The sequence below is a fragment of the Capra hircus genome, chromosome 7, assembly GCF_001704415.2.
Source record: "Capra hircus breed San Clemente chromosome 7, ASM170441v1, whole genome shotgun sequence".
NCBI lineage: Eukaryota > Metazoa > Chordata > Mammalia > Artiodactyla > Bovidae > Capra > Capra hircus.
The window spans coordinates 62,855,918-62,880,497 of NC_030814.1; the positions used below are offsets into that span (position 1 = coordinate 62,855,918).

General features: G+C 49.4%; 1 protein-coding gene across 3 annotated transcripts in view; it reads left to right on the plus strand.

Moving 5' to 3' along the window:
* TRPC7 (transient receptor potential cation channel subfamily C member 7) overlaps nucleotides 1-19,764 on the plus strand; it is a 148,854-nt gene extending 129,090 nt beyond the window's left edge. For all 3 annotated transcript variants that reach the window (XM_005682964.2, XM_005682965.2, XM_005682966.2), the window contains 5 exons: nucleotides 665-860; nucleotides 9,428-9,649; nucleotides 10,286-10,366; nucleotides 17,039-17,114; nucleotides 19,076-19,764. In XM_005682964.2, coding sequence (XP_005683021.2) covers nucleotides 665-860; nucleotides 9,428-9,649; nucleotides 10,286-10,366; nucleotides 17,039-17,114; nucleotides 19,076-19,245 — 745 coding nt within the window. In that variant the 3' untranslated portion in view covers nucleotides 19,246-19,764. The remainder of the gene's footprint in view (nucleotides 1-664; nucleotides 861-9,427; nucleotides 9,650-10,285; nucleotides 10,367-17,038; nucleotides 17,115-19,075) is intronic.

Sequence of the window (24,580 nt, forward strand, 5' to 3'; positions counted from 1 at the left end):
CCCAGAGCCAGGGTGGAGGTAAACCTTCGTGGTTTGAAGGACCTACTTTTGAAAATCTCAGGAGTGCCTGGATTCGTACCCACACTTGCCAGCTGAGTGCTCCTGGGAAAGGCAGGGTAGGCTCTTAGCATCACTCCTTCCACCTGTCAGATGGAGGTAATAAGCCAGCCCGTTGCAGAGGTGGTCACGGGGCTTAAGTGCACTGCCCTGTGACGATGACCAGCAAGCCCCAGTCACCAGTGATGCTGGCTCCATTCGCAAACACCAGCCTCTTCCCTTCCCTGTGGGGCTGGATAGTTTGAGAAGAGACACTCAAGAGGCTACTGAAGGAAGAGTGTGCTTTCTGAGGCTAATAACCTACAAGGACAAACATTTGCCCTGGCAGTTAATTTTAAATGGTAAAGTAATTGCAACAAGGTAAGAACTGCTGCTGTAGCCAAGAGTCCCAATAAAAGGATTGAATGGGAAAGAAAGAGCTTGCCCTACTGTGTTCTTTCAAGTTTTCTTAGGGACCTGAATATCTCACGGTTTCAGAATCCAGGCACCAGCGAGCTGCCCCAGCCCCACTCCAGAATAACCACTGATGTCTGGGTGGTGGCAGTTCTCCAAGTGAGAGTTGCCAGTTGATGCAAACTGCCTAAGAGGACTGTCTGTTTCCTTCTAGGGTTGAAGAAAGCTTCAAAACTTTATTTTGGTCCATCTTTGGCTTGTCTGAAGTGATCTCGGTGGTGCTGAAATATGACCACAAATTCATCGAGAACATCGGCTACGTTCTCTACGGCGTTTATAACGTCACCATGGTGGTCGTGCTGCTCAATATGCTAATAGCCATGATCAACAACTCGTATCAGGAAATTGAGGTAAGACCAGTTAATTGGAAATGCTCTCTCTCCCTGACTTTAATCTGCATCCCTGTTTGAGGGATGATGAGGGTAATGATGTTAGAAGCCCATGTGTTATTAATTATGAGTGCAGAGCAAACAACAGGCATTCTTCCTGGATTGCTCCAAGAAGCACCCCCAGCCAGCCAGCCACAAGGCATGGCTCACTACACCTGTAATGGCCCAGCGAGGGCAGAGTCAGTGTCATGAATCTTTCCGCTTTTACACGTACCCCTCAGGAGAGCATGTAGGGGACCCATGGCAAATTGGAATGACTATTTATTCCCACCCACATTCACTTCTGCCTCGCCTATGTTATTTATTAAGTATGCTGTATGCTGAGCCTGTGCTTGGCACTGGTGATACAGAGATGACCAAGACACAATCTCTGCCCTGAAAGAGGTTTTCACTCAGAACAGTGAGGAAAATCAGATACACCAACCACACGTGACAGTGCAGTGGGGCCAGTGCGCCCAGAGAAGTCCTAGCAGGTGTAGGAGGTGCAGGGCAGAGACAGTGAGTGACTGTGGGGAGGAAGCTTGCAGAGGCCATTCAAAGACTGATTTTGCTAGACAGACAAAGGCATCGAGAGTATATCGGGAGGCAATTTATCAAAATCTAAAATGCATGAACCATGAGCTATTGATTGCAGCCTTGTTTGGAACAGCAAGAAATGAAAAACAAACTAACTGAGCGTTAATAGGAATCTAGTTAAATAAATTATGATGCGTCTGAACCATGGGAACCTGCGCAGCTTTTAAAAAGGATGAGGACGTTCTCTATATTCTGATGTAGAAAGACCTCCAATTATAATGGTAAGCAGAAAAAAATCAAGCTTCAGAACAATATATATATTGAACTGTCTTTATGTAGAGAGGAAGAAGAATGAAAACATATTCCTTTTTGATTGTACACTCATTTGAAAAAGAAAAATAACCGGAAAGGGTACACAGGAAGGGGGTATACTGTTGAGAGGTGGGGGTTGGAGGACAGAATAGCTGTAAATGCTTTTTCTTTAAACCCTTTCCTGCTTAAAATCATATCACTCTGTACCTATTAGAAGTTAAATGAATAAATTCAACATTAAAACAAAATAAAATGCGCTGATGCTTTTGATACAACAATTCCATGCAGAAATATTTTACATAGATGTTCATTAAAAGACAATTTTGGAAATAGCCCATCAACATTTTAAATAAACTGAGATAGCACAGACATTCAGTTCAGCTCAGTCGCTCAGTCGTGTCCGACTCTTTGCGACCCCATGAATCGCAGCACGCCAGGCCTCCATGTCCATCACCATCTCCCGGAGTTCACTCAGACTCACGTCCATCGAGTCCGTGATGCCATCCAGCCATCTCATCCTCTGTCGTCCCCTTCTCCTCCTGCCCCCAATCCCTCCCAGCATCAGGGTCTTCTCCAATGAGTCAACTCTTCGCATGAGGTGGCCAAAGTACTGGAGTTTCAGCTTTAGCATCATTCCTTCCAAAGAAGTCCCAGGGCTGATCTCCTTCAGAATGGACTGGTTGGATCTCCTTGCAGTCCAAGGGACTCTCAAGAGTCTTCTCCAACACTACAGTTCAAAAGCATCAATTCTTCGGCACTCAGCTTTCTTCACTGTCCAACTCTCACATCCATACATGACCCCAGGAAAAACCATAGCCTTGACTATACGGACCTTAGTCGGCAAAGTAATGTCTCTGCTTTTGAATATTCTATCTAGGTTGGTCATAACTTTTCTTCCAAGGAGTAAGGGTCTTTTAATTTCATGGCTGCAATCACCATCTGCAGTGATTTTGGAGCCGCTAAAAATAAAGTCTGACACTGTTTCCCCATCTATTTTCCATGAAGTGATGGGACCGGATGCCATGATCTTCATTTTCTGAATGTTGAGCTTTAAGCTAACTTTTTCACTCTCCACTTTCACTTTCATCAAGAAGCTTTTTAGTTCCTCTTCACTTTCTGCCATAAAGGTGGTGTCATCTGCATATCTGAGGTTATTGATATTTCTCCCAGCAATCTTGATTCCAGCTTGTGCTTCTTCCAGCCCAGCATTTCTCATGATGTACTCTGCATATAAGTTAAATAAGCAGGGTGACAATATACAGCCTTGACGAATTCCTTTTCCTATTTGAAACCAGTCTGTTGTTCCATGTCCAGTTCTAATTGTTGCTTCCTGACCTGCATACAGATTTCTCAAGAGGCAGGTCAGGTGGTCTGGTATTCCCATCTCTCAGAATTTTCCACAGTTTATTGTGATCCACACAGTCAAAGGCTTTGTCATCGTCAGTAAAGCAGAAATAGATGTTTTTCTGGAACTCTCTTGCTTTTTCCATGATCCAGCGGATGTTGGCAATTTGATCTCTGGTTCCTCTGCCTTTTCTAAAACCAGCTTGAACATCAGGGAGGTCATGGTTCACATATTGCTGAAGCCTGTCTTGGAGAATTTTAAGCATCACTTTACTAGTGTGTGAGATGAGTGCAATTATGCGGTAGTTTGAGCATTCTTTGTCATTGCCTTTCTTTGGGATTGGAATGAAAATTGACCTTTTCCAGTCCTGTGGTCACTGCTGAGTCTTCCAAATGTGCTGGCATATTGAGTACAGCACTTTCACAGCATCATCTTTCAGGATTTGAAATAGCTCCACTGGAATTCGATCACCTCCACTAGCTTTGTTCATAGTGATGCTTCCTAAGGCCCACTTGACTTCACATTCCAAGATGTCTGGCTCTAGATGAGTGACCACACCATCATGATTATCTGGGTCATGAAGATCTTTTTTGTACAGTTCTTCTGTGTATTCCTGCCACCTCTTCTTAATATCTTCTGCTTCTGTTAGGTCCAGACCATTTCTGTCCTTTATCGAGCCCATCTTTGCATGAAATGTTCCCTTGGTATCTCTAATTTTCTTGAAGAGATCTCTAGTCTTTCCCATTCTGTTCTTTTCCTCTATTTCTTTGCACTGATCGCTGAAGAAGGCTTTCTTATCTCTTCTTGCTATCCTTTGGAACTCTGCATTCAGATGCTTATATCTTTCCTTTTCTCCTTTGCTTTTTGCCTCTCTTCTTTTCACAGGTATTTGTAAGGCCTCCCCAGACAGCCATTTTGCTTTTTTGCATTTCTTTTCCATGGGGATGGTCTTGATCCCTGTCTCCTGTACAATGTCACGAACCTCATTCCAGAGTTCATCAGGCACTCTATCTATCAGATCTAGGCCCTTAAATCTATTTCTCACTTCCACTGTATAATCATAAGGAATTTGATTTAAGTCATACCTGAACGGTCTAGCAGTTTACCCTACTTTCTTCAATTTGAGCCTGAATTTGGTAATAAGGAGTTCATGATCTGAGCCACAGTCAGCTCCTGGTCTTGTTTTTGTTGACTGTATAGAGCTTCTCCATCTTTGGCTGCAAAGAATATAATCAATCTGATTTCGGTGTTGACTCTCTGGTGATGTCCATGTGTAGAGTCTTCTCTTGTGTTGTTGGAAGACGGTGTTTGCTATGACCAGTGCATTTTCTTGGCAAAACTCTATTAGTCTTTGCCCTGCTTCATTCCGCATTCCAAGGCCAAATTTGCCTGTTACTCCAGGTGTTTCTTGACTTCCTACTTTTGCATTCCAGTCCCCTATAATGAAAAGGACATCTTTTTTGGGGTGTTAGTTCTAAAAGCTCTTGTAGGTCTTCATAGAACTGTTCAACTTCAGCTTTTTCAGCGTTACTGGTTGGGGCATAGACTTGGATTACTGTGATATTGAATGGTTTGCCTTGGAAATGAACAGAGAGCATTCTGTAGTTTTTGAGATTGCATCCAAGTACTGCATTTCAGACTCTTTTGTTGACCATGATGGCTACTTCATTTCTTCTGAGGGATTCCTGCCCACAGTAGTAGATATAATGGTCATCTGAGTTAAATTCACCCATTCCAGTCCATTTTAGTTCACTGATTCCTAGAATGTCAACGTTCACTCTTGCCATCTCTTGTTTGACCACTTCCAATTTGCCTTGATTCATGGACCTGACATTCCAGGTTCCTATGCAATATTGCTCTTTACAGCATCGGACCTTGCTTTTATCACCAGTCACATCCACAGCTGGGTATTGTTTTTGCTTTGGCTCCATCCCTTCATTCTTTCTGGAGTTATTTCTCCACTGATCTCCAGTAGCGTGTTGGGCACCTACTGACCTGGGGAGTTCCTCTTTCAGTATCCTATCATTTTGCCTTTTCATACTGTTCATGGGGTTCTCAAGGCAAGAATACTGACATGGTTTGCCATTCCCTTCTCCAGTGGACCACATTCTGTCAGACCTCTCCACCATGACCCACCCATCTTGGGTTGCCCCACAGGCATGGCTTAGTTTCATTGACTTAGACAAGGCTGTGGTCCTAATGTGATTAGATTGACTAGTTTTCTGTGAGTATGGTTTCAGTGTGTCTGCCCCCTGATACCCTCTTGCAACACCTACCATCTTACTTGGGTTTCTCTTACCTTGGGCCTTAAAACACTGTTTATAAACAATAAGACTTTTTTTGTGTGCTGACAGAGCAAATCTCTATGATACTGTGAAATGAAGAAAACGCAAGCTGTAGAAAAATATCCTTGGGCAAATCTCATGTACATAATAATACAAATGTGCCTAAGCAGAAAGCAAAGGTAGGAAATGATACCCTCTGAGGATGGGAGTGAAACAAGAAAAGAGTTTTGAAAGGGGACTTTCACATTTGCTTGGTATACCTCAGTACTTAAATCTCTTATAAGAAACAATTATTCGTGTTTAGAAAATAATTGTCATGGATTAGTTTGCTAGGGCTCCCACAACAAAATATCACAGACTGGGTGGCTTAAATAACACAGTTATTCCCTCATAGCCCTGGAGGCTAGAAAGTCAAGGTCAAGCTCCTGGCTTGGTTTCTTCTGGGGCCTCTCTCTTCTGCTTTCAGATAACTGCCTTCCTGCTACGCCCTCTCAGGGCCTTTCCTCCATGTGTCTCTTCTACTTACGATGACACCAGTCATGTTGGATTGGGACACACCACCCTTAAAGCCTCACTTAACCTTAATTACCTCTTTAAAGACTCTCTTTCCAAATACAACCACATTCTAAGATACTGGTGCTTAGGACTTCAACATATGGATTTTAGTGGGAAGCTTTGGTCCATAAAACTCCTCCAAAAAACAATATTCTATACAGTAGGAACAGCATGTACCCAGACAGAGAGGGGTCAAACAGTGTGGTATATACTTGGCACCAGGCTTCCCAGGTGGCACAGTGGTAAAGAATCTGCCTGTCAATGTAGGAGATGCAAGAGATGCAGGTTCGATCCTGGAGTCGGGAAGATCCCCTGGAGGAGGAAATAGCAAGCCACTCCAGTATTCTTGCCTGGGAAATCCCATGGACAGAAGAGCCTGGTGAGCTACGGTCCTTGGGGTTGCAGAGAGGCAGACACGACGGAGCATGCCTGTAATACTGGGCTCTGCACTCAAGAGTGTAGACTGAACAAGGGAAACAGACAAGAGGAGAGAGGAAGAGGTGAACCTGCGTGATCCCTCGTCTTAGCCCCCAGCTCTAACACCCCGGCCATGTGCAGGAAAAGGCAGCACTGTGTCAGCAGGCAAACAACATTTATATATACAAATGTTTTACAGGCTTGGTCACCTGTGCGGATAATGAGCTGTTGCTAACTAACCTTCTTGGGCCCCAGCTTCCCCACGTGTCAGAGACCCCAGCTGGTGCCTGGCATACGTGGGTGTCTAGAGCACTCGCCCCCAGTTTCTGCCCCGTCCTGCAGAGCACATTGTGCGTTGCTCCAAATGAATATAGCGTGGGAAGTCACGTGACTGGCATGAGCGATACCCACTAGTTTGGGACAGGCGTGAGCAAGCCCATGGCTTGTGATGTCAAGTTGCCCACCACGGGGTGGTGCCAGGAGACAGAGAGAGCGGACTGCGACCCCTCCCCTTGGGCACTGGGCTTCTCCTTGCGGGGTGGGAGCGCACAGTCCCCACCGGCTCACTGCTGACTCCTGTAGCAGGACCCTGAGGACTGCTGCCGGGATGCGCCCGGCGTGTCCGTGGTCACACTGAACTGTGGTGAAGTAAATCCCTGTAAATCTGTAAATCCCTGCAGGAGAACACTTATTTCTTCAATAGCTCTTGAACATCTACATCTGAATCCACAGATGCGCCTGCCTCTGAGCCTGCTTCCGCCCCTGCCACTGCCCTCCCGTGGGCAGACACGCCTTCTACCCCTGAGCAGCCCTTCCCAGGTCCCTGGGCCCCCTGCCTTCCCCTCCCCGCCTGCATCCTCACCCTCTCTTTCTCTGTCTAATCCTTCCTGTCAGCATCTAAATGCATCTCTTGATCTTGAAAATAAAATGTGTAACTACAAACAACCCTCCCTCCACCCCCCTTCGCAGCTTTTACCCTCTCTGTCTCCTGCTCTTTATTGCCCACAAAGAGCTGTTTACGCTTCTCGCTGCCTCTCCGCTGATTAACTGCTACTCTTCTCCACCCCAGTGCACCCACACTTGACCTGGTTGAGGACTCCTCACCCTTTGGATCTCAGCATAAACACTAGCCTTTGGGGCAGCCCTCCCTGACCCCCAAGGGCAGAACCCCACCCCCAGCACCTCCCCCAGCTGTGAGCCCAGATCTAGAAACAGAGAGCTGATGAGTTAACATACTCCTGTCACTGGCCAGGCTCTGTGTCCCAGGAGGTCACGTCTGCCAAACCCAGTGCTTCCCTGGCATGGGCCGGCATACAGTAGGTGAACTGTAAGTCGGCACGTAGTAGAGGTTGGCTGGGTGACTGAAGGTTGAACACCAGGTACTGGGTTAAGCTATGGAGATGCAAATACTATTTACTGACAGTTTACCAAGTATTAATATCCTACATTGTTTTTCATGCATTAACTTCTTTCATTCCCACAGCAGCCTGTGAAGTAGGTGTTACTGTCCTCATTTCATAGATGAGGAAACTGAGGCCCAGAGCAGTTAAGTCTCCTGCTATGGTGACCCAGCTAGTGAGGAACAGAGGCAGGATTTGAACCCAGGCAGGCTCGGGAGCCTGTGCTCCCACCACCATATCACCCTTCCTCTCAGGTTGGGAGTCCCACCTACATCTCTCTGTTGTATGGCAGAGATCAGAAATGACCCTGCCCTCACAGAGCTTCCAGTCTAAAAGGCCTGTAGAGTATATCCCCATAGACCAGGCCAGGTGCTGATGGGGTCTCAGCAAAAGCAGACAAATTGGTCAAGCTCGCTGGTGGTGACCTTATGCCCTCCTGGCCTGCCAGCAGCCTCAGGTGGGACCCGGCTGGGCCCACAGCCCCTTGAAGTGAAGCCAGTACCGTGGGGAGAGAAACCCACTGCTCACGGAACACGTAATCAATGCCAACCCCAGGGCCATGGGAGGCCAGCAGTGTGATCACCAAGAGCAGAGGAGGAAGCCCAAGGCCACTACCTACATCACACAGCTGGTAACAGTCCAGTTGATTCCAAACCCCTGGCCTCAGACTGCCCTCTTAGGACAGGGGCCCATGGAGGCTGGGCACCTATAGAGAACACAGCCCTGCTACCTCTCAGGGGGCCCACTTGGCATTCTGGCATTGACACCAAGTCCGGAGTAGCAGATCTGGGCTTTAAGTCTACCGCCACCACCAGGGAAGAGCAGACTGCCTCTTGCCAGCTACATGCAGGCTTGCTCCCTTGAATTGCATATGCTAGCTGTTGTTATTGTTCAGTCACTAAGTCACGTCTGACTCTTCGCGACCCCATGGACTGCTGCACGCCAGACCTCCCTGTCCCTCGCTATCTCCTGGAGTCTGCCCAAGTTCTCGTCCATTGAAGCAGTGATGCCATCCAACCATCTCATCCTTTGTCATCCCCTTCTCCTTTCACCTTCAATCTTCCCCAGCTTCAAGGTCTTTTCCAATGAGTTAGCTCTTTGCATCAAGTGGCCAAAGCATTGGAGGTTCAGCTGCAGCATCAGTTCTTCCAATGAGTATTCAGGGTTGGTTTCCATTAGGATTGACTGGTTTGATCTCCTTGCTGTCCAGAGGACTCTCAAGAGTCTTCTCCAGCACCGTAGTTCAAAAGCATCAATTCTTTGGGTCTCTAGACTTAAATGCTAGACTCTTAACATTGTTGGCAGCACTCAAATCCACTTTCTAGTAGGAAATACACGGTGGCATCTAATATGGTAGCCACGAAACCACATGTACTAATCACTCAAAATGTGGCCAGTCCAAACTGAGATGTGCTGTGAGTATAGACCACATGCCAATTTTGAAGACTTGGTATGCAAAGAAAATGTAAACTATCTTATGAATCATTTCTATAATGATTACATGCTGAAATGATAACATTTTGGGTCTACTGCATTCAGTAAAATACATCACTGAAGTTAATTTCACTTGTTTCATTTTCATAATATGTCTCCTAGAACATTTAAATGCCCCGCAGGGCCCACCTCTGTGGCTGGTGGGATGAGTCTGCTGGAGGGCGCGGCCTCTGACGATGTACTGTTGTCTTCCTCGCCCTGCAGGAGGATGCAGACGTGGAGTGGAAGTTCGCCCGAGCGAAGCTCTGGCTGTCTTATTTTGATGAAGGAAGAACTCTACCTGCTCCTTTTAATCTAGTGCCAAGTCCTAAATCGTTTTATTATCTCATAATGAGAATCAAGATGTGCCTCATAAAACTCTGCAAATCTAAGGCCAAAAGCTGTGAAAATGACCTTGAAATGGGCATGCTGAATTCTAAATTCAGGGTAGGTAGCACGGGACTTAAGGGACTGGAGGGGCAGCAGATGGGGAAGAGGGGAGCTGTGTGTCTTTGATTGACAGGATGCCTCTGAAACCAGGCAAATCAGGAGCTCTGAGGAGGGACCCCGTGCTTTTCAGAATCAGCTGGCACTTCAGCACAGCTGCAGTACCAGCAGGGGCTGCTAACCGGCCTTAGTGCCACCCCCCCGCCTTCCTGTCGGACTGAGCTGGGACCCCACGGAGGGGCTCCTTAGTACTCGAAAGCAGATAGCTCTCCCCAGAAAGTAGCTGGATTGTAGTTTGGGACGCCTGGGAAGGGAGGCTCCCCATCCATTATCTCCCCCTCCTGGAGATCCTCAATTGTTAGCATATTAAAAATCTCTGGGCAATCACTCTAGCTGAGTGCTTTCCAAACAAAGCTGACCAAACAGTAATTCTGTAACTCACTGACAACCTGCTGAGCCAGAGTCCCCAGGAAACATGTTCCAGGAAGCCAAGCCACAGTGGGTACAGGGACCTCCTGAGGGCCCGCATTTTAGAGGCAGCCCCCTAGGCAGGTGCTATTCTTACCGTGTAGGTATGTATTAAGTATTATGTAATATGTGTCACATACTATGTATTTTGTCTTTTTTTTTTCCCAGAAGACTCGGTACCAGGCTGGCATGAGGAATTCTGAAAATCTGACAGCAAATAACACTTACAGCAAGCCCACCAGATACCAGGTAACCACCCCTTTCCCAGGTATAGACAGAAGTGGACCCCGTTAAGACACCAATATAGTCACAGGGCTATGTCATTCCCCCTAGAACACAGCTTCATTCCTTCCTGCAGTCACATTTATTTATATGCCAGGCACTGTATTGCTTCCTGGGGTTACAGACAAGGTTCCTATCTTAGTGGCACTTCCAGACATAGAGGGAGAGACACTATGGATCAGTACACATGCAATTAAATATGTAACTTCAAATTGATCAAAGTGCCCAGATGAAAAAACTCAGGGGCAAAAATGGAGAAAACCAGGGAGCCCCTGCCTCTATATGGTTATCAGAAGTTGCGTCTTTCAAGAGAGGACAGCTAGCTAAGACCTCGTGGATGAGAAGGAGGCAACCAAATGGGGCCTTTCAGGCAGAGGAAAAGTGTAAGCCAAGGCCAGAGGGGAGATGCCTGGGAGGTCCAGAGCTGCTGGAGCTCAATGAGCAGTGGGGGAGGGGAAGGTGCTGAGGTCAGAATTCATATCGGGACCACCGGAGCAAGGTCAGGGTGTGGATTTTACTCTGAGGTATCAAGAAAGGCACTGGGAGGAGGTTAACCTGGGGGAGGGAGAAGATGATACAATTTTACTTATGCTTTAAGAAGACTACCTGGCTGCTATAGTGAGACGAGACCAGTGTGGACAAGAGTGGAAGCAGGGAGACCAGGGAGGAAGACATGGTCCAGGCACGCGGGACAGGTGACTTGAAACGCGAGAAGGGTGATGGAGAAAAGCTGACTGACTCAGTATACGTTCTGGATGTATTGCCAAAGGGAAATGATGCAGACCAACAGGAATTGGGTAGGGAGAGGCAGGCGCCCGGTGTGGCTCCCAGGCGGGCATCGACGTCTTCAGTAGGCACTTGACCTTAGACTGCCAGCCTGCACACAGCCGTTATAAAACTTAGGAGGTCTTTTATGCTTGCAGATCTTGCTTTGCTTTAGAAATTAATGCAGTCTCTGTATCAGTTTGAATCAGTCAGTGATAAATGGTCACTACAGGTTATTGATTATAAAAGTGCAGGCCATCCTCCTCCTGCTTTCCTGCCCCCGATGACCAGCAGTTTCATCCATGCTGACCGTTTCCTATCAGATGTAAATCTGACGCCGTCCTGAGTGTTCCTTGGGGCCAAGGTGATAAGTCCCTGGTGCCAGCATCCCCGAGGGAGCTATTACAGACCCAGCATCTTCCAGACCCAGGTCTCTAATTGAATCTCCATCCGTATTTCAGAAGCTAACTCTGCAGTTAGGAGGAGTTAAGTGTACAATTAAGAAGTGGCTCATCCCTCATAGTACTTATAGTTTTATCGGATGACAGGGGCTAAAAAATTGGCCAAGGGCAAATCTTGTATTGATTTAATTGTGCGCTAAATTGGCCCTGCCCAGTGCGATCAGCTTTGAGTTTATTTTATAGGACAAATCCTTCAGTCAGGGGAAGGATTTATATTTCTTTGCTTCTTAGAGAGAAGTAGAGATTATCTGTGCCACAGAAAACACAGTGGTCTCGAGCAATCCCTATTCTGTCTTCCATCATTACTGGCCGAGTCCCTGCAACCCTGACTCCCCCAGAGCTTCCTGCTGTGATTATGCAGATTAGCCGGTTTGCAGCTTCAAGCTGACAGTCTGGGAAAGTAGGCCCACCCTGTATCTTTCGAATCCACCAAGAAAAGCCTGGGGCAACTTACCCAGATCGTTGTCACCCAAAAGAAGACAGAGAAACTGGGAGACAGAAAAACTGGGCCCGTGGGCATCAGAGGGAGTGGGCGGAGGGGACAGCAGATGGAGCAGAGACCATCTTGCTTTTGTACATTTGCACTTTGCTCAGCCCTTTAAGGTCAGGTCTGGGCATCTTCCTGAGCCAACATCTGCTTAAATAGGAGTAAACCTTGAGCCAGCACAGATGGACAGCTGGGAGCAGACTAGACACGAGGGTATGTATAATTTCACACGTGCCTGTGAGAGAGGCAGGCCCTGTAACCCCACTGAACACACAAGGGAACTCTGTCACCTGGTGGGTTGAAGTGAGATCTGTCTGCACCACGCCACACAGCCCGGGCAAAAGCCCCTTAGTCCTCTTTGTAGAGTCACACCCAGGCCTCCCTGGAACCTGCCCTGTCTGTGTCTGACAGTCCCGGGGAAGAGGTCTATCTGAGCCTGGGGGAAGGAAGCGAGGAACAGAAGGCGCTTTTGCTATCACGGGGAAGCAACCATCTCAGAAGGAAGCATTTGGGCAGGGATCTAAAAATGGCTCAGCCTTTTCCTTGAGCCCACTGGTGGCCTTCCACGCTGCACTGCTTTCCTCCCAAAGCATCTTTCAGAAGTGCCAAGAAACTGTGAGAAGCCCAGTTCACTCCCTCTTTCTCACCATGCAGGCTGCACCCAGAGCCTCCCTTGCACGGAGCACATACGCTGTCAGCCTCTCACTGTCGAGGTGCTGAGACACTCTGGAGCAGTCCCAATAAGATAAAAGCCCTGTTGTTGATATACATGTTAGTTGCTAAGCTCCTTTCCCTGTGTCTCTAGTAGATCTGCTTGGTTGCTCAAACTTAGCACTTGCTGTTCAGTTGCTCAGTCGTGTCCGACTCTTTGCGACCCCATGGACTGCAGCATGCCAGGCTTCCCTGTCCTTCACCATCTCCCAGAGCTTACTCAAACTCATGTCCACTGAGTCAGTGATGCCACCCAACCATCTCGTCCTCCACCGTCCCCTTCTCCTTCTGCATTCAGTCTTTCCCAGCATCAGGATCTTTTCAAATGAGTCAGCTCTTCGCATCAGGAGGCCAAAGTACTGGAGCTTCAGCTTCAGCATCAGTCCTTCTAATGAAGAGTCAGGACTGATTTCCTTTAGGATTGACCAGTTTGATCTCCTTTCAGTCCTAGATGTTGGGTGTTTAAGCTTCCCATCACTTCAGCTTTTCAGGGTTCTCCATTATAAGAGAAGACAGTTCCTCTAGATTTCCAGGGGTCTGAATTATTTTTCACAAAATTGGTTCTTTGCTTTTGTAATTTTTTTTCCTAATTTGGGTTCTGTGGACATGATCCCAAACAATGGAACAAAACCATGATGCCAGCAAAATGGCCAAAGTGTGTTTCCTATCATAGCTACATTTGACCTGATCAACATGTGTCCCCTTGTTGGGGTATGTACAGACTTCATATCCTCACTCTCTGAGGATGCATCTCCTTCAGGGGCAAAGCAAATAAACCGTGTCCCAACCAAACCGAAAAATCCAGGCACAGTTCATCACTGAAATAATTCTTTATTATGTAACCCCTTCCCCTGAAACCCAGTGGGCATCCTCCTTCTTGCCTTCTCGATGACCTTTTCTGCAGAGATCAAAGCCAACAGGTTAGACAGCTTGCCAATGCTGATTTCTTGTCTCCTGGGGTCTCCTAAACCCCAGCTTAACACATGACCTGTCCTGCGATCCATTTTGTCCACTCTCTTCCCAGTGTTCGTCAGCTCCTCTGCTGCTGGGCGGCAGCATTACTCCTCTCTGGCTGCTGCTGGCTGACACCTTCTGCGCGCGCGTCCTCTTCCTTGACCCTGTCAGCTTCCCTGGCTGCACAGAGCGGTCCCTCCCACTCCCTGGACGCCAGGAGCGGCCAGAGGTCACCTGGCTCTCAGACTCTGGGCCAGAGAACTGTGGGGCTCCCACCCTGGACGTGGGCCTCGATGCCACAACCATTCTTATCCGCTAGGTACCTCAGTGTTAGTTACTTTGCCTGAGTAAGATCGCTAAATACAGTCATCTCCAGTCCTTGCTAAATGCATGAGGGCAGAGCAGGTCAAGCTGGCATCAACAGGGACATGCTAGTGTGGGGAAGGTTTATTATCTCTGTGAAGTGAAAACTCCACGGAAGGTAAGCAGGAAGGAGCAGAAACTCATGAGAGAGGACCATGCTTTTCCCCCACATAGTGAAGGAGGGGAGGCTTCTGATGTCCATCTTTTCTGCAGACAGAGATCCTCTGTAGCAGCCATGTTAAAAAGAACTTTGGGCATTTTTCTAACCATTTCAGACTTCCTGGGGATGAGACTCCTGCAGATCCCAGGTTGTCTAACATGCATATGCCAGAGGAGAGGCTAAGTCCTCATCAGGGCATGAAGTCTCTAAGCACCTGAAAGGCGGCCACACTGTTGTCCCTGAAGGTGCCTGTCACTCCTGGAGTGAACCAGGCAGCAGAGGAAGGTTAAAGGGTCTGGACGTGTCTGCCGTGCTCATGTAATTTTGCTTCCATGTTAAGCCTCTAACATCCTCATCTATAATGAGAGGCTTAGAAGCAAACCCTTGCTGTTCTCCCCTCGGAGAGATCAAGTCTGCCAGGGTTCATGCGTGGGCCGTGGGCATTCAGGACGATGCTTTACCAGTCACTCTCTTCTGCGGGATAGCAATCCATTCTCTGAAAACTAGCTGAGGCCTCTTCTTGCTCAAAAGATTCTGTGCCTTGTTAAAGGATAAACTGGTACCTAGAAGTGGTCCAAACCCTCTATGACCAATGGGAGCCCATTTCCTGCATCTCATCTCTGAATCCATTATGCACTTAGTCTTTTCCTGAAGCTTGAACAAAGCCCCACCTTGGGTTTCCATTTTGGTCAGTCCCAGATCTGCCACTTCCCAGCTGTATGAGCCTGGAAAAGTCACCTCCCTCTCTGAGCCTCGTGACCTCCTCTGTACAAAGAGATGACAACCCCCATCTCCTCTGGTTTCTGGGAGGGTTCCTTGAGGTCATTTTGTCAAAGAAGCCAACACAGCTTCTGGACTGTAGGAAGACTCAAAACATTTGTATTTATAATAAATACATACTATGAAATTTTTTAATGATCAGTTTAATCACGTTGCACTAAAACACAGTGACCATAGAAAGCCACGAGGGTGGTTACCGTCGTAGCTGTGAATGCGTTCTACTCAGTCACGTCCCAGAAAAGGGAGCTCTTCACTTCCATCTCTGGCTTATAATTTTACATTGTAAATATATAGTCTCTTTAACTGACAGATTCAGAAATGGAAGGGTCTCGAGTTCTTGAGGTTTTTTTCTTTAAAATGACAAGAAACTTTATGAATAGATCCCCTGGTCTTGCGTAAGCCTGAAAGTCTTCAGTAGAATATTTCCGAATTCCTTATTCAGTACGAGTGTTAGATACTTGGGTATCTGGTTTGTTGGTTTTTATCCCCCCATGAGAACTTGGCTCAGGACAAAGTTTATTTTGTTTCTGTTGCTCCAATTCAAAGTGAAATGAGCATCGCTGACTCCCACTAAAGGCACAGATTCTTAAAACTCAGGTAACCTGCCTCATTGACTACAAGAGTGTCAGTGAGCGATCTGGCATTGCAGTTTAACCACCATCAGGACAAGACCCAGGCCTCCCAGAGAAGGAGCAGCGTGAAGGCAACTCACCACTTAACTGTGCAGCCTGAAATTAGAGGCTGACTCAAACCACAGAGCCCAGCAGACCTCCAGCGGGGGCTAGGAGGGGCCCCCATGAGCTCTCAGAGCACAGTGTGAATGGCCTTTCCTGGGGTCCAGTGAACCATGGGGTCACAGCTGGAGACACCCCCTTGGCAAGGTCACTACCATCACAGGCCCTGTGGCACCGCCAGTCTGTGATAATACTAACGCGTTCAATCCTCCAGCTCTCTGCATCCTGGAAGCTCACTTCTCTTTTACTTGCAAGAAGCTTTTTCCTGAGCCCATGTAGTCAGATAGGACTTAACCACTTGCTTGACCTCACACAGCAAAGCTGAGGACAGAATTCAGGGCCCTTCAACCTAGCAAATGGCAGTTCTGTCCCCTCGGTCCTCAGGGTGAGCAGGTGAGTGGAAGGGATACTGAGGAGCTGGGAATCCCCCTCTGCGGTGCTGCTAGGCTCCTACAGATTCAGACGGTCGGCCACAAGGATATTTTTAAATCCTGCAATTTCGCAGTAACCCGGGAGTGACTAGCTGGCAGAATCCAAAGTTCACCCCCTGCGGGCCCTCTTACACTTGGCTCTGTTCTTGGTGGCTCTTCAGCGTTTTTTCCTGCCTCCTGTGCTGAAGGGATCTGGTTTCTGCATAATAAGTAGCACCTCCAAGATTTCAGGGAAGCGGGATCTTGGCAAAACCTCCCAAGGCTCGGCTGTATCTCTCTCTGCCTCTGGTGGGAATTTTCCAAAGTACAGTGGACTGGTCCTCCGTGCCTGTTCCTGACTGCGGGCTCAGTGGACCTCTCCTCCTGCATAGCAGCTCCATGGAGACAGTTCTACCTGGGCTGGCCTGCTAGGACTTTCTTACTCCCCCAGTTTGCATCGGTTGTTGAAATCAGGCCCAGAGAAGACGGCGTGGTGGGCTAAGGTCACAAGGGGCAGGGAAAAGTCAGGCTGAGGACCCTCAAACAGTGCATGTGGATCTCAGGTGTTTCTGTCTCTCTTTGTGGCTGGACCTCCTGCCACTGCGAGTATCCCACTCTTACATCCCGGCTCAAGTGTTACTGAATCCAGAGAGACTGGAACCTCCCCATCAGGCAGGTCACTTCTCAAGAGCAAGGCATCAGGCAAGGGAGGGTCCCCCAACTCTGCCAGGCACTCTGCCAGAGAGAGAAGTCACGCCTACAGGATGCAAGCTTGGCTGGGCTGGTTTGATCCCTCCCTGTGTTCATGTTTCAGAAAATCATGAAACGGCTCATAAAAAGATATGTCCTGAAGGCGCAGGTGGACAGAGAAAATGATGAAGTCAATGAAGGTAAGCAACTGGATCTGCTTCCTGGAGGGCAGAAGCCAGACGTAGTCTCACCGGGCCTGCAAAGTCAAGGTATCAGGGCTCAGTGGAAATGAGTGGAAAACCAGCAGGGCTCAGTCTCCAGCCGGAGACCCTGGAGAGCCTCACTGGAGGTGTTGGCAGAATGCAGGGGAACACAGTTGCAGGACTGGGGTCTCTGGCCCCTGGCTGGTCATCAGCTGGGGCTGCCCTTAGCTCTGACCACAAGGCCCTCCACCTCAGCACCAGTACCAGGACACAGAATGGTTCTGCCTCCCCAGTCACTACTGACATGAGTTGCCTCCTATCCCTTGAGCTCAGGACGGCCCTGAGCTCCTCATGCCCAGAGCGCACAGACAGCCAGCCGTAGACAGCCCCTGTTCTGGCTGGCTCCATCCTAGCTCACATCCTGGGTCTCAGAAGCTACCAACCAGCAGTTTCTCAAAGAATTCCTTCCACCCCCTCAGAAGTGCTTGCTATAAAAGCGGGTCCAGAACCCCCCTCCTCCCCAGACCTAATAAATCAGCATGGCCTACAGGTCTGCCTGTGATACAATACCAGGCATTCTCATGCCAGGCATTCATTCTGACGCACGCTGAAGTTTGCCAACTACATTATTTTCACTGTTTGGGTTATTCTCCAGTCTATTTTAAGCAGCTCTTAAGTGAAAAGCGAATTACCATACACCAGGTAATTAATCTTCATGAGACACCTGGGACAAATATTTGCTACCTTCCAACAGTGAAGGTACCAAGTGTTTCCCTCACCAGTGTCCCAGGAGCCTCTGGAAGGAGCCTAGTCATTTAGTGACCCTCTGCTTCATCCTGGGACATCGCTGTGCAGCCTCAAGATCAGCAATGACTGAACGACCCCTGGGCTGACACTGTCTAAGAGTTGAGTAGCAGACCCTCTGCCCACCCTACTGTTGGGTCTTATGTATAACACAGCCGGGTACCATGGCAGCCAGCACTCTGAAGTGTGTGATGTGATTGACAGGAATGTAACTGATTATAGAATGTGGGGCTGTGCAGGTTTCATGCCATGGGAATCACAGCATGAAACCAGGGCTTAGTGAAGCCCCCATGAAATCAAGAGATGTATGCCTTTGTCAAAACTGGCCAGACTATAGCTTTAAGACTTCTGCATCTTCTGTGAGTCAGGGATACTTGGAAAACAGGTATGGTTAATGTGTCCCCCAGCAGTGGACTCCCGCTTGAGCCAAGAGTCGAGTCCAATGTCTTCCAAACCAGGCAAGAACATTTCGACCCCACTTTGTGGTTAATAAGAAGGTTCCCACAGCCCAGGCCCGTGTGGACTTTTAACCACATGGCTCACTGTGGAAATGAGTGAAAAACCCCACCTGGTGGTCCCTTGCCATAGAAGGAGAAGGCGGCAGGCCTGCTGTGGAGCACCAGTGAGGGAGGCTGATTGCATGGTCTGGGCAGACCCTACTCCTGTGAGGCTGCCTGGCTCCACAGCCACGTCCACTGATCAGCTGAGCTGGTCCCCTCAGATGCCTAGGAGTTCCTCTTCCCTGCAAATGATGACAAAACAAAACATGAAGCATGATGAGAAAGAAATGTTAAAATTAACAAGGGTGCTGCTCAGAGTCTTAAAATCTGCCTTTAATGGCTCCAAGACCAGCGTTCTATCATGATAAACTGGGTGCAAGCAGTTCACCCTGATCTTGATTCCTCTGTCCACCTCAAACCCTTCAGGGAGAGCCCAACCAGGAACGGGAGGAGAAGGGTCTTCAGCAGACGAATGTGTCCTTTAGTGGGAGGAGCTGGGTGGGATTTAGGTCAAAACAGACCTCCAATCCCCTCACCTCCACCCTGCTGGATTGGTAGCCTGACATTCTGCTGGAAGAAGGCACGCCTCAAATGCCTCTAGGGTGAGCCCCTTCTGCAGGCTCATACTCAACGAAATCTCCTCTGTCCTTGCAGGCGAACTGAAGGAAATCAAGCAAGATATCTCCAGCCTGCGCTACGAGCTCCTTGAAGAGAAATCTCAAGCTACCGGAGAGCTGGCCGACCTCATCCAACAGCTCAGTGAGAAGTTTGGGAAGAACTTAAACAAAGACCACCTGCGGGTGAACAAGGGCAAAGACATTTAGCAGCCTGCACCCATTGGCACCTGTGACTTCTACCAGCATTCCAAGGCCAGGTGGGATGCCCTGGCCACCAGCCCCAGTGGGAAGGGGTCCTGGCCCACTCCTCTAGGACTCTGAGGGGACCCACTGGCTCCGTCCTGACCAGCCTTGCTGGCATCTGCAGCCCAGTGTCCTGCCTGGACCCCGAATGATTGTGAATCTAGGCTGTTGGGTGAGAAACTCGACCACAAGAGGAAGGGAGGAAGTGGCCCCCTAACACGTGGGGACACCTTCGGTCCAGTCATAGGGACATATGTCCCAGTGGCCAGCGCAGGAAAAGGCCATCTCGGATGCACACTCGTGCCCTCCCACCGCACACAGACCGCTGTGCTGTCTGCGTGTAGGAAGACAAACCACCTCACCCCACACACCCCTGCTCACTCCCTCCCTGCCACCCACACACCCAGAAGAACCGGGCGGTGACCTGTGATCTATACTTAAGTGCCAGATGAGAACACAGATAGCCTACTAGCAAAATAGTTCTATTTGTTTATATTTAAAAAAGGTTTAAAAATCCTAAATCAAAAATCGTACTGTCGGTAGCACTGTTCAGAGAGCAACAGCAAAATCCAAATGATGTATTTTTACCTTTATGAAAATTATCTTGTATTTACTATTTTTACCTGAAATGGAAAGAAATAAAATTACCTCATAATAGCCCGGGGAGACTCTGGATGCACTGCCCTCCCCGTTGTCTGGTGTCCTCTCTGGAGGTGGCCCTGGGCGTCCACAGAGCAGGGCTGCCCTCGGAGGAGAATGAGCAGGTGAGAGGGAGGCAATCCCAGGGGAGTCATGCAGCCAGGAACCCCCACCTCCAAGCATCTCTTCCTGCCCCCAGACCTAGTGACCCCCAAGCTCGCCAAGGTCAGGAAAGAGACAAAGGAAATGACGAGGAAAGTGAAACAATTTCCCCCACCCCACTTCTCACCCTTTTCCCTTGAGTGGCAGTGGAGGGGAGCTGGGAGAAAGGAGCCCAGATCTTTCTGGAGGGGCCTGAGGTGTGAGTAGAGACAGCAGCCACCAGAGGGCGCCTGGGTCCTGAGCAATGCCCAGTCTGAGCTGGCTGGAGAAGATGCCGCTGGGCGGGAAGGATCACTTACTAATAACACACAGCTGGTTGTATCGAATGAGCACTTGCTGTGTACCAAGCACTGTGCTGAGGACTCTGCAGGCATCCACTGAACCCTCACAACAACCCTATGAAGAGAAAGAGGATCAAGGTCTCAAATTCAGATGCCTTGCAGATACCCAGGGCGTGTGTATACATGTGTGACTATGAATGTTTCCTGTATGTATACATATGAGAGGCTTGTGTTGTGATATGCAGTATATCTTCAGAGATAAATTGTTTACTTAATCCTGCTCTAATCCTGCAGACCAAATGGGGTGATAGAACTGAAATAGTTCCAGCATTGAGGTATCAGGGAGAGGCCGTGACAAGCCAAACAGCCACAGTCTGCCTCAAGTGGGTGTGGACACCCAGCCCAGCTAATTGTTGCCATAAGGAATAACAGGCCCAGTTTTGCTAAATCTTCCCCATTTCTAAGGGGTCGGGGGGACAAAGGTTACATTTGTTGGGCCTTGGCAGTCAACATGGGTGACTAGAGAAGCTGTCCTGAAATGTGACCCCAACCCAGGCCTTTCAGGCAAGAAAATCCTCAGCAAGAAGGATACACAGGCACCCGTCAGGGACCGGGGTTATCTGCCTGTGCAGGGGACCTTACAGACATTAACTCTGCTCCGGGAGTTTTTCACCTGGGGGCCGTGTGAGGTCCATGAATGGATTTCAGAGAACCTGCCAGTCCTGAAGTTCCCACCAAATCAGGAGCTTGTCTTTAGATGTGTGTCGTTATGGAGGGAATACCAGCAGCTTTTCTCAAATGCTCATCCCTCGCCCTCAAAGCCTGCAGATGAGGATTGAATCCCTTCAGTAGAATTTCCCAAGTCCCCAGACAAGTACCAAGGATGGGGTGTGTGTGTGTCCAGTGGAGGATACATAAATTACTCTTCCCACAAAGCACATCAGCCTCCCAACCCCGGGGACAAATGACCAACAATTTCAGGGATGATGTCCTTTCAGATACTGCACATATTGACTTCAAAATGCTAATCAACATTTTAAGATGCATTATGCAATTTCCCTATCTGCCTTCTACCAGCAACAGCCGGCAACCCCATTTTCAAATCCTGGGATGCCCTTTTCCTATCAAACCTAAGTCTCCAATGTGCCCCTTCGGGAGATAAAAGGAAAACAAGTCCCACTGAGTAATTGAAAGCTGGGAAGGAAAACTAGCAGCACCTGTTAGGCTTTGGCTGCCGTGTCTGGTTTGATGGTAGTCCAGGAATGGACCTGCGGCTGCCAGGGGAGAGGATTCCACGGACCCAGTGGATTCATGGGGTGGGGGGCGGGCCACCTCTTTCACGGAAGACTGTCGGAGAGGCCTGGGAACTGAGGGCTGTGGAGCCGTCAGCCTGGAGCAGACGTGCAGTGATTTTCCAGGCACCGACAACTTCCCTCCCATTCCCCCAGTTCCTTGGCTCCTATGCAGTTAGCCAGACAGAAAAAGTGGTTCTGGAAATGCAAAACAGGAGGCAGAGGAATGGAGTCTGGGAAGGGCACCGGGACGGAGAGGAGGAGGAAGAGCCCAAGAGCCCCTAGACTCACTCTTAAAAGTGCCCGACCCGTCCCTTTGCAGCCCGCTGCACTTCTGTCATTTGTGACTTTAGATTTCTGTGACTTTAGTGTATGCTTGTAACCTGAGCACATGGGGCTCCGGAGATGCAGCCCTGTCCAGGTTTCCGGGTAACCAGTGTTTAAGCAGCAAGTTCTCCAGCTACTTGTCACCATCTGATGGTTCCTAGTAGGACGTGACAGATCCTAGTAACATTTCCTGGGTAAAAACCCCCAATTAGTGTCCAAAGCTATTCCTGAAGGACAAGAGCTCACACACTTGAGAAAGCACAGCCAGCCCCCTTTGCCCATCACAGAGCATCTCCCCCCATTCCACTGAGGCCCGGGAGCTGAAAAACTGGCCAGTGCAGCTCAAGCCTGGGGAGACTCCCGAACACGGGTGTGACTCTGCAGAAGTTGCTCCCAGCAGCCTCGGGCTTGGGGAGCCCCTGACAAGATACCTTCAGGTGTGCTTGCCTGGGGGAGGCTGAGACACCTTGTCCCACTCGGTGTCTGGTTAAAAATAAGCAGCCCCACCGCCTGTCACTCCTCAAAGTGTTCATTAAGGCTTATGTAAAGGGTAGAGCTCAGGCTCCTGGAGGCTGACAGGGAGGCCACGCCCCATTCTATGTTTATCCCATCTTGTCCCCTCATCCCCTGAAGGGTGAGCTAGTAGAGGGAAGGGACTTTAGGAGGAGCACCCGATGTCAATCAGCCCAGGCTGGCTAACCAAGGAGCAAAGCCCCTTCCACCCTCCCTGCAGACACAGCAAGCTCCCCAGGTTACTGCCTCCTCCCTGCCTGGAAGCAGAGGCCGCCTCGCTGGCTCTTCCTTGAGAAATGCCCCAGCTTTCTCCCTTTGCTTCCCCACCGTAGTCAAGCCACAGGGATGGCCCATGACCTGCACTTTAGGGAGAAAATGACAGGGAAAAAAAAAAAGAAATGTGTCCAGGGTTTGGGATTCCCAAAGGCCTGAGTTTTTAAAGAAAGGAGAAGATCGAGGGAAGAATAAAAAAGTTTGAAAGAAGTGGTATTTGAAGAGTCAGGACTCTTTCCCATCCAGAAGGGATCTGAGAGGGACGGAGGGGAGGGTCTGAGAGCTGAGAGGCTGAGGCAGCTTGGCCCTGCCTGCGGAGGACAAGTGGGCCATAGAGATGGACCACAGCTGGAAGACCATGTCTTTGTCCAGCTGCCCCCCCTGGGCATCCAGGGAGGCAGGAGGAAGAGGGGCAAGGACAGGGCTCCCCCAAGCAAGCAAGACAGGGAGGAGGGCACTCTCACTACAATATGATTAAAAAGTGAGACGCCTCAGAGCATCTGCCCATCAGCTGTGCCCACTAAGAGGCGAGGCCGTGGTCCCCTGGCACTGAGCCTACACATCCCCAGGCCAATGGCCTGCCTCACCCCGCAGTGCACTGGAGAAGCAGAAGGCCAAAGAAGCCCTCGTATATCCAAAGGAGAGCATGCCAGGATCCATTCAGGTGTCTGAGTGCAGATGCAGCCTCAGCCTCACAGTAGACGGCGCTTCTAACTGAGCCACTTCCACGTAACCACCTCCCCTGTGGGGTTGTCCCTGTGTGCTGTGGGTAAGGCCAAGGAAGGGGCCAGGCAGACGCGGGGCAGGGGAGGGCATGGCTGTGCCATCTTCATACTGGCCAGGACCCCCTCTCTGGCTGGAAGCAGATCTCACCCTAACCTCAACCCAACCAACCAGAGGACCCCGTGCCCCTGAAGCCAACACAGCCCCGAGCAAGGCAATCACACGTCTGCCCTGAGATGGCTATCCGTGTGCAGCCCTGAGCAGGGCAATCACATGCCTGCCTCGACCCTGATATCCGTGTGCACACTGGAAAGGAGAGCTCCTTTTTTCCAATCAGGTTGCTGAACAGGAGAACGTGAATCTGGGGCTCCAGTAGACGCTTCTCCCCTCACACAGAGACAGGCTGTCTGCCAGTGAGGTCAAAGATGAGAAATTAAGGAGAGGGAAGAAGTCAATGTCAGAGGGAGGTGGGGGAGAAGAGAAAGGAAGAGGGGAGGGAAGAGAGGAACGGTGGAGAGGGGAGCTGTGCCACATTCTCGCCCTGGGCCCTCTTCCTGTAGCTTTTCCTACACCTGGGGACCTGTTCCGGGAGCGTTCTCAGCTTTGTGCATGGGTAGTTAGTCACTCAATCGTGTCCAACTCTCTGCGACCTTATGGACTGTAACCCTCCAGGCTCCTCTGTCCTTGAGATTCTCTGTGGAAAAATACTGGAGTGGGTTGCCATTTCCTACTCCAGGGGATCTTCCCAACCCAAGGATCCAATCTGGGTCTCTCGCATTGCAGGTGGATACTTTATCACCTGAGCCCTTTGGTGCCATATAAAGTCCCATTTTTGTTGAGGGCAGTTTGCATTGGGTATCTGGATGTCATTTACATCCTGAGAATCCTGATGAGCACAGAAAGAACTCTAGGATGTAGTTGCCCCACCCTCCCCCCGGGGCTGTTCTGCAGTTCCAGTTAGAGGAGCAAGGGCCAGAAACTAGCAGGATTGTTCTTCTTGAGACTCTGTGAGCCTCCGGACCGTGGGTGAGGCATCAAGCCGGCTAAACTCTTCAATAGTGAAACCCCAGGACACTGAATCTACTGGCT